The 10,215-nt window shown below is 43.9% G+C and overlaps 1 protein-coding gene across 2 annotated transcripts in view; it reads right to left on the bottom strand.

The window, feature by feature from the left end:
- Positions 1 to 7,482, bottom strand: part of SUMF1 (sulfatase modifying factor 1) — a 93,797-nt gene extending 86,315 nt beyond the window's left edge. Inside the window, exon 1 of one of the 2 annotated variants that reach the window (XM_044934352.1) lies at positions 7,180 to 7,482. In XM_044934352.1, the coding sequence (XP_044790287.1) occupies positions 7,180 to 7,449 (270 nt within the window). In that variant the 5' untranslated portion in view covers positions 7,450 to 7,482. The remainder of the gene's footprint in view (positions 1 to 7,179) is intronic. The other variant, XM_044934351.1, reaches the window with a different exon arrangement.
- Between the last annotated feature and the right edge of the window lie 2,733 nt (positions 7,483 to 10,215).

The raw sequence follows: 10,215 nt of genomic DNA, 5'->3' as shown, positions 1-10,215 counted from the left end.
CTCGGTCCTGCAAATGTAAAGTGCTGTTCCATTGAAACCCGGAGCATCAGGTCTCACAGCTGTAAGCCAAATACAAAGAACCACTTTAACCACGTCTTCATAAAGGTCCAGGTTCAAACAGTCCACTCCTCCTTGGCAGTCAGCTCAAACCCCGCTGCCACCACAGTTTCTGCTACTGCCAAGCCAAAAGCACACGTGAAGTCAAAGTGACCCTCTTACTACTAGGACTGTATTCGGGCTACACACTCTGCCCAGGTGCAGTGAACATCTATTATTTTTGCTCACCTGGCACCCATTCCTTCCTGTGCTTCTAAGAGCAAGTGACATCTCTTTGAAAACCACTTCTTCAGCTGAAAGTATGATGCCAGGTGTTGGGGGGAGCTGGATAACTGCTCCACCTCCCGTGACTCAGGTCTGATGATTTTCATCACCACAGTCTTTTGACCATAGGGATACAATTAGAGACAGACACACAACCCAATCACAGTGAATCTCAGAACTTCTGCTGGTGCTATGAGGGGAAAAAACCTCTTTCTTCCAGTTTTTTTTTTATCAGTAGAAAGGATGCTGAAGCTGAAACTCCAATACTTTGGCCACCAGATGCGAAGAACTGACTCATTTGAAAAGACCCTGATGGTGGGAAAGATTGAAGGCCGGAGGAGAAGGGGACAACAGAGGATGAGATGGTTGGAAGGCATCACCGACTCAATGGATATGAGTCTGAGTAAACTCCGGGAGTTGGTGATGGACAGGGAGGCCCGGCGTGCTGCAGTCCATGGGGTCGCAAAGAGTTGGACAGGGCTGAGCGACTGAACTAAACTGAACTAAGAAGGGATACTACCCGAACGTGAAGCCTACACAGAAGAAAGAAGAGTTGCCAAGAGAGAGCCAGAAGGAGAGACCTTGAGATGCTGCCTGAGGTCCTGGATCCAGCTTTGTCTGGGGCCACAGCTGCACTTGAACTTCCCAGTCGTGAGAGCCCCTCCCCCAGTTTTTTATCACTCTTGAGGGTCCCCTGGACAGCAAGGAGATCAAACCAATCAAGTCTAATGGAAATCAACCCTGAATATTCATTGGAAGGACTGATGCTAATGATGAAGCTCCCAACATTTTGGTCACCTGAAGCAAAGAGCAGACTCACTAGAAAAGACACTGATGCTGGGAAAGACTGAGGGCAGAAGGGAGTGGCAGAGGATGAGACCGTTGGATGGCATCACCGATTCAATGGACATGAGTTTGAGCAAACTCTGGGAGACAGTGAAGGACAGGGAAGCCTGGCATGCTGCAGTTCATGGGGTCAAAGAGTTGGATACGACTTAGGAACTGAACAACAATAAAAAGAAGCTAGTTTTAAGAATCTTTTCTTTCACTTGCCTCTGTGTTGTTTTTTTTTAACAGAGAAAGTTAGGTATATTTAAATATTATAACAGTTACCTCGTGTGCTGCTGGCATACTCATATGCACAGCTTAAAAGTAAAAAACCTAAACTTTTAAAGTCAGCTCTGAAATAGATGCATTTTCATCAATACATTCACTAGGTCTGGTCTTCTGAAAGGAAGTAAGTCAAATAATTGAGATTATTTGTTAAAGAACAAACTCCACGTGTCAGCAGCATATTTCAGTTAAAGTAACCTGGAAACCAATGTTCCCATAACTGCAGAACAAAGTTCGGGCTTTTGTTTTATACACAAAAACAAAATTAACTTATATGCAGCTCTTTTGTGTAGCACTCTCCTTTTTCCCTCTTTGCTCTCCTCAAACCTAAGCAAAAAGCTAAAAGATGTGGAGGAAGCTGAGTGGACAAGAGAACCAAGCTCCTTGGTTCTGCCCACAAAGTGCTGCCTTAACTATCTATGTAAGACTTATCTACCTCCATCATCCTCTCACTCTGCTGCCACTAATCGCAGATTAAATGACATTAAAGCCCCTTTAAGCCCTGTGAGTTTATGATTCTATTCGGCCTCAGTTGTTACATCTGTAAACTGGGGGATAATATCTCGCAGGATCCTTGGGAGGATGAGATACAGCAAAAAGACTATTTGCCAAAGGTTTCTTTAAAAAGTATGTGATACCCTTTATTCCCTTGGCAGTTTCTCAGTATTGTAGCCAGTAACAACAAAAAGGTAAGCTCATTCCAGAAATTGTTATACCATCCTTAAATGTGTAAAGCACTCAGAGGATACAGAGATTAAAGCAGGACTAAAAAATTGCTTCCCATGCAGAATGAGACATCAAACAATTACACAAATAACACTACTTTAAAGAAAATATACACGTTTCCCTCAAACAATGACAAAATACTTGAGAACACAGAGGATTAAAAACACTACTTCTTCCTGGAGGAAAGGGGTCAGAGAGGAGAGGGCATTCAATCACGCCTTGACACCTGGGTCAGCATTACCCTATCAAACCATTCTCAGACAGGAAATCAACTGACTTCACCTATACAAACAGAGATGGCACATACAATTTTATCATCTCATTATCCTCAATGCCACATCAAACAACTATTGTAAATGATACATGGAAATTAAAATATTTTGATACCTTTTTATAAAATAATCAGCAGTGTAGAACACTGTTAGAAAAGCTTTCTCAAAGAGCACTGTATATTTTGTTAACTGGAGGGAACTTAAGTAAAATTTGAAAGTATCTCTGTTGTTTCCCAGACAATTCTTGCTGCCTTAACTTTCTAGTGAAACTAAATTCCTTGAGAGTAAAGCCCAATGCTATTTACTTCTTTGTGTACCTCATCTTGCCAAGTGCTCGTTAAATTAAAATATATCAAAAAAAACACCTCACACCTAAAAGGTGTTACATGAAATAGGGTGAAAATGTCACCCCCAGAAACCTTAAATTACTTACATTTCCTAGAATACACCAATGCATTTGTAAAATGATTTGTCTGTACCCATGCTATTCTCCTTCTTGCAAGGTCCTTCAAGCTGCCCCGCCATCCCCAACTGCTGAAAATGTTTCCTCCAAAGCCTAGCTTAATGAATCTTTTCTTTGAGCACCTCCTAACTGCTTTGTACATACTCCTCCTAGAGCGCAGTCACGATAGAAAAATGATGCTTGCATGTACTCGTGAATCTGTGTGTGTGAGAGAGAGAGACAGAAAGAGAAGAAAGAGAGACCTACCAACAAGTAAATGCCTTGAGGTAGGGCATAAGTCTTTCTTTTCTTTATGCCCATTACACAGGACACAGTCTTACGTGTGTATTAAATAAAAATTTGTTGAATTAAACTAAATAAAGAAAAAACAGATTCAATACAACCTCAATCAAAATCCCAGCAGGTTATTTGATCGATATCAATAATATGATACTCAAGTTTATAGGTAGAGGCAAAAGATCTAGAAGAACCAACACAATATTGATGAGCAAAACAAAGTTGGAGGAAAGATATTATGCAACTTCAAGACATACTATAAAACTAGAGTAACCAAGACATGCACGGGTTAAAGAACATACAACTAGATTAATGGAACTGCAGAGAGAGACCAGAAATAGACCTTCATACTGCTGCTACTGCTAAGTCACTTCAGTCGTGTCCGACTCTGTGCGGCCCCACAGATGGCAGCCCACCAGGCTCCCCCGTCCCTGGGATTCTCCAGGCAAGAACGCTGGAGTGGGTTGCCATTTCCTTCTCCAATGCATGAAAGTGAAAAGTGAAAGTCAAGTCGCTCAGTCATGTCCGACTCTTAGCGACCCCATGGACTGCAGCCTACCAGACTCCTCCGTCCATGGGATTTTCCAGGCAAGAGTACTGGAGTGGGGTGCCATTGCCTTCTCCGATAGACCTCCATAAACACAATCAAATGATCTTTGACAAAGGAGCAAAAGCAATACAACAGAGCTACAGCAGTCTTTTCAACAAATGTTGGTACAACTGGACATTCACATGGAAACAAACAAAAAATCTAGACACAGACCACTCTTCAAAACATGATGTCAAGGAATTGTGAAGACAAGCAACAGACTGGCAGAAAATATTTGCTGATGACACATCTGACAAAAGACTGTTATCCAAAGTAAACAACTTTCAAAACTCAACAATAAGAAAACAATCTGATAAAAAAAGCCAAGACCTTAACAGACACCTCATCAAAGAAGATATACAGGTGGCAAAGATGCTCAGCATGTCAACCAAAAAATGCAAATTAAAACAAGATACCATTATAACACATCTTAGAATGGCTAAAACTGGAAACACTGACAAGACCAAATGCTGACAAGGGTGTGCAGCAACAGGAATTCTCATACACTGCTGGTAAGAATGCACAATGGTACAGACACTTTAGAAGACAGTTTGGCAGTTTCTTACAAAACTAAACATACTCTTGCTATATGATCCAATAATCACATTCCTTGGAATTTACCCAAAGGAGCTGTAAATTTTATATACACACAAGAAACCTTCACCCAGATGTTTATAGCAGCTTTATTCATAATTGTCAAAACTCAGAAGGAAGCAAGATGCCCCTCAGTAAGTGAATGGATAAACTGTGGTACATCCAGACAATGCATCATAATTCAGCACTAAAAATAAATAGCTATCAAGCTATGAAAAGGCATGGAGGAAACTTAAATGCATATTCCTAAGTGAAAGAACTCCACCTGAAAAGGATATATATCGTATGATTCCAAATATATTACAGAAAAGGCAAAACTTAAGGAGACAGTAAAAAGATAGTGGTTGCCAGTGGGGAGGAGGAAGAGGGATGAATAGGCAGAGCACAGAGGATTTTAAGGGCAATAAAATATTCTGCATGATACTATAGTGATGAATATATGTCACTGTACATTTGTCTAAACCTATAAAACGTTCAACACCAAGAGCGAACCCTAAAGTATATTACAGTTGATTGCTGAACAACACAGGTATGAACTGCGAGGGTACAATCATATGTATTTTTTTTTCAAAAGATACATACTTCAGTACTGTCATACATGATCTGCAGTTTGTGGAATCCTGGAATGCAGAACCGCAGATATGGAGGGCCAACCATAAAGTTATACAAGGATTTCTGACTGCACAAGGAGCCAGTGTCCCTAACCTATATGTTTTTAAAGGGTCAAATGTAATGACTTTGGGTGATTATGATATATCAATGTAGGTTTATCAGTTGTAACAAACGTATCACTGTAGTGGAGGATGTTGATAATGGGAAAGGCTATGCATATGTTGAGGCAGGGAATACACAGGAAATCTCTTTACCTTCCTCTCAATTTTGTTCTGAACCTAAAACTGCTCAAAAAGAAAAATCCTTTTTCTAAAAGAAGAAAGAAAATCAAGAGGAAAAAGTGTTATCACTAGGACCACGTATCTCTCCCATAATACTGGACTTCCAAAATTCAGAATAAATCGGTGTCAGAATGAGACTAAAGTCATTTGCACATAAACTAAAACACTGAAAACCAAGGAAAACAGAGAGACAAAGAATAGCCTCCCAAGAAGTCCTTCGTCTTGATAAGAAGTCCATTTCATGTTCAAGAATTAAGTTTAGGAGTCCTTCAAGGCTTGTGAGCTGTGTTCTCAACAATTGTTAATTTATTAATAACTTGAGATGCTGCCAAACATTATAGAAACTGAATGGAAGTAAAAATGAACATAAAATAAATGCATGAAAACAAAATATAATTAATTTAATTAATGTTTAAAGTGAATGCAAGATATGGCCAAAGATGACCCATACAATACTCAATCTGCACATGAAACCACTCTAAAGGGCTAAAAAAAAAAGCGTATCTTAAAAATGTAATTCAAAAGATACCTACATCCGATTCTGGGATCAATCAGACATTGGACCTTTTAAAATGAGGAATGTTCAGTACTGTCCAGAAGGTCCTTGGTAAAAGTTTGACACAGACCAGTGTACATGCAAATAAGACAACAACCCTGTCACAGAGCAGAGCAACCCATGGCTTTCTCACAGGAGAGACAGACTATCAATTACCATTCAAGTTAGAGGAATATGGCCAACACACACTGTAATTGTAACCAAAGCTCCTTACCACACAAAAGATAAATGCTAATAATCCAGGGCATCCTTTGAGGAACAACAAAAATTTAAATGCCAATAATTACAATACAGGATGGAGAAACAAAAAGAGTCCAGCTACCAACCTCCTAACACTCTATACAGAGTCACGAGATTATGGTCCTGACCCCCATCACTCTCACAACCTACTTGGGGCGAGACACCAGCAGACAAGTATCTTTGGTAATCATTATATCAGAGTAAACAGATATTACTGTGTCCGCATATGGAAATACTGAAGGGACAGAAAGGAAAGAGATTCGGTAAGGTCTGCAGGAGACTTCCCGGGCGGCTCAGTGGTAGAGTCCGCCTGCCAGTGAAGGAGACCCGGGTCCCATCCCTGAGTTGGGAAGATCCCCTGGAGCAGGAACTGGAAACCCACTCTAGTATTCTTGCCTGGGAAATCCCACAGAGAAGTCTGGCAAGCTACAGTCCACAGGGTTACAAGAGCTGGACACGACTTAGCAACTCAACAACAACAACTACTACTACTGTTTTACTTAGTTCTTCACATGTGCTAAAGTGCTAGGGACAGCAGAATAAATAGGACAAGTCCTCAAGAAGCAGAGTCTACAGTAAGAGACTACCAGTAAGTATACAACATTGTTACAGATACTGACACCCAGTGTCCTGATTCCTTCACAATTAATGAGAGGAACCTAGGACTCCTCTGTCCATGGAATTTCCAGGCAAGAATACTGGAATGGGTTGCCATGTCCTACTACACTGGATCTTCCCAACCCAGGGATCAAACCCCAGTCTCCTGCATTGGCAGATGGATTCTTTACCCTGGCACCACCTGGGAAGTCTAACCCTACATCTGTCTAACTTAAAATTCGGAGAACCTCATCAAGAAGACGGGGTTGAAAGAAGAGGAAGTAGGAAATAAAAGACAAGAAAAGGAGAGACAACTGTCCTCAAACCTAACTATCTAATGCTCAGAATTAGGCAGAGCCCCAAGACCCAGCTGTTTTGGAGGGCGAAGGAACTTCTCATCAAACTAGATCAGCCAGTGCGCGACTTGGCGATGTGATTACAATCTTTACTTGCCCTCCTCCAACCACTTGGTTTATCCATCCCAACCCTGTCGAGGAACCTGGGGACCCCCACCCATCATCAGGGAATAGAGAGAGCACCTTGGTGGGTGGGGATGGCCGCCCTCCGGGGACCGAGCCCGGGGCGTTCGCCTCCCGGGAGTATCGGTGCGCGGCTGCCGAGCTTCCCTGGGCCCCGGGCCGCTGGGGATTGCCACAACCGCAGGAGCCCGCGAGGGACGGCGCGCCTGCCTCAGGCCCAGCCTCTTCGCCCCCCGCCGCCCAGCCTAGCAGCAAGAACAGCGACAACAAGAGGACGAGAGTGAGCCCGGCGCCGCATTCTCGAGCTGGCCCTAGCGCGGGCGCAGCCATGTTGTCCCGCGAGCCATGTGACCTTGTAGGTCACGTGTCCCCGCCCTCCTTAAAGGGGCCAAGCCCCAGGCTGACTTGAGAAGTGGCCTTGAGAGCTGTCCTCTCTCCACTTCTCTCCAGGTCAGGTCAGTTCAGTTCAGTTCAGTTCAGTCGCTCAGTCGTGTCTGACTCTTTGCGACCCCATGAATCGCAGCACGCCAGGCCTCCCTGTCCATCACCAACTCCCGGAGTTCCCTCAGACTCACGTCCATCAAGTCAGTGATGCCATCCAGCCATCTCATCCTCTCTCGTCCCCTTCTCCTACAGCCCCCAATCCCTCCCAGCATCAGAGTCTTTTCCAGTGAGTCAACTCTTCGCATGAGGTGGCCAAAGTACTGGAGTTTCAGCTTTAGCATCATTCCCTCCAAAGAACACCCAGGGCTGATCTCCTTCAGAATGGACTGGTTGGATCTACTTGCAGTACAAGGGACTCTGAGGAGTCTTCTCCAACACCACAGTTCAAAAGCATCAATTCTTCGGCGCTCAGCTTTCTTCACAGTCCAACTCTCACGTCCATACATGACCACAGGAAAAACCATAGCCTTGACTAGATGGACCTTTGTTGGCAAAGTAATGTCTCTGCTTTTCAATATGTTATCTAGGTTGGTCATAACTTTTCTTCCAAGGAGTAAGCGTCTTTTAATTTCATGGCTGCAGTCGCCATCTGCAGTGATTTTGGAGCCCAGAAAAATAAAGTCTGACACTGTTTCCACTGTTTCCCCATCTATTTGCCATGAAGTGATGGGACCAGATGCCATGATCTTTGTTTTCTGAATGTTGAGCTCTAAGCCAACTTTTTCACTCTCCTCTTTCACTTTCATCAAGAGGCTTTTTAGTTCCTCTTCACTTTCTGCCATAAGGGTGGTGTCATCTGCATATCTGAGGTTATTGATATTTCTCCCGGCAATCTTGATTCCAGCTTGTGCTTCTCCCAGCCCAGCGTTTCTCATGATGTACTCTGCAGGTAGATCTTCTTTAGAGCCTTCCTCCTTGGCTCTGCTTATGTAAAAACAACAAAAGCCCAGAAGTCATGAGCTTCCACAGCCTGTGCACCCCATTATTATTTTTTGGTTGAAAAAATTATAGTCAAGTTTATTGAGCATTTGTTATGTGCCAGGCTTCCCTACTAGCTCAGTCATTAAAGAATCTGCCTGCAATGCAGGAGACATGTGTTCAATTCCTGGGTCAGGAAGATCCCCTGGAGAAGGAAATGACAACCCACTCCAGTATTCTTGCCTGGAGAATCCCATGGACAGAGGAACCTGGCGGGCTACAGTCCATGGGGTCGCAAGAGTCGGACACGACTAAGTGACTTTCACTACTATGTGCCAGGCAATAGGCTAGGTGAACATTTTACTTTTTGAAATTTCATTTACTCCTCAGGAGGACCCTGAATATTGAGTTCACGGAACTATTAAGTGATCTGCCCAAGGTTACTCTTGCCTGGAAAATCCCGTGGATGGAGGAGCCTGGAAGGCTGCAGTCCATGGGGTCGCTGAGGGTCGGACACGATTGAGCGACTTCACTTTCACTTTTCACTTTCATGCACTGGAGAAGGAAATGGCAACCCACTCCAGTGTTCTTGCCTGGAGAATCCCAGGGACGGGGGAGTCTGGTGAGCTGCCGACTATGCGGTCGCACAGAGTCGGAGACGACTGAAGTGACTTAGCAGCAGCAGCCCAAGGTTACAAGGCAAATAAATGTTTGAAGAGATTTAAACCCAGCCACACTAGGTCTCTAACACATACCTTAAATCCTTGAGGGGTTTTGTTTGTTTGTTTACATAATTTTGGCTGTGCTGGCGCTTTGTTGTGGCTCTTGGGCACTTGGGTTTCTCTAGTTACCTCAGACAGCGGCTTCACTTGCGGCGCAAGGGCTTCTCAACCAAGCGCTTCTCTCTTGGAGGACGGGCTCTAAAACGCGCAAGCGCAGTACCTGTGGCGCTGGGCTTTGTTGCTCTTTGCCATGGAGTATCTTAGTTACCCGACGAGGGATGGAACCAGTGTTACCTGCATGGGAAGGTGGATTCTTAACCCCTGGACAACCATGGAAGTCCCAAACCCTCATTTTTAAACCATTATGCTGTTATGTAGGCATCTCAATAAGCTTCACGTGTTCTTGCCTAGAGAATCCCAGGGACCGGGGAGCCTGGTTGGCTGCCGTCTATGGGGTCACACAAAGTCGGACACGACTGAAGCGACTTAGCAGCTGCAGCAGCGGCAACAGGAAAATGGAAGACGACGGTGTTGAAGGAACCCTCTCCAAGGGATTGTTGTTGTTGTTGCCCTTGTTTAGTCACTGCGTGGGGTCCGACACTTTTGCCACCCCAAGGACTGTAGCCCCGGCCAGACTTTTCTGCCCATGAGATTTCCCAAGCAAGAATACTGGCGTGGGTTGCCATTTCCTTCTCCAGGGGATACAGTTAGAGAAATCCAGGCTGTGGCTCTCAAAGTGTTATCCCAGACCAGCAGCATCAGCATCACCTGGGAACTTGTTAGAGATTCAATACTCGATCAGGATATCTGGAGACCAGACGCAGTAATCTGTGCTTTTAACAAGTTCTCCAGATGATTTTAAAGCACACTGGTGCACACTAAAGTTTGAGAATCACTGTTTTATAGGACCCAATTTCTTCAAGGGGAAAAAAAAGGCAAAACAAAAACCTACAAGTGGGGACCTATAGGTTAAAAATGAAATCTCAGCCAATTGCAATATATATGAATCTTG

The sequence above is a fragment of the Bubalus bubalis genome, chromosome 21 (genome assembly GCF_019923935.1).
Source record: "Bubalus bubalis isolate 160015118507 breed Murrah chromosome 21, NDDB_SH_1, whole genome shotgun sequence".
NCBI lineage: Eukaryota > Metazoa > Chordata > Mammalia > Artiodactyla > Bovidae > Bubalus > Bubalus bubalis.
The sequence above is the reverse complement of the archived record's forward strand: the minus strand, read 5'-3'. Positions and strand labels throughout refer to the sequence as shown.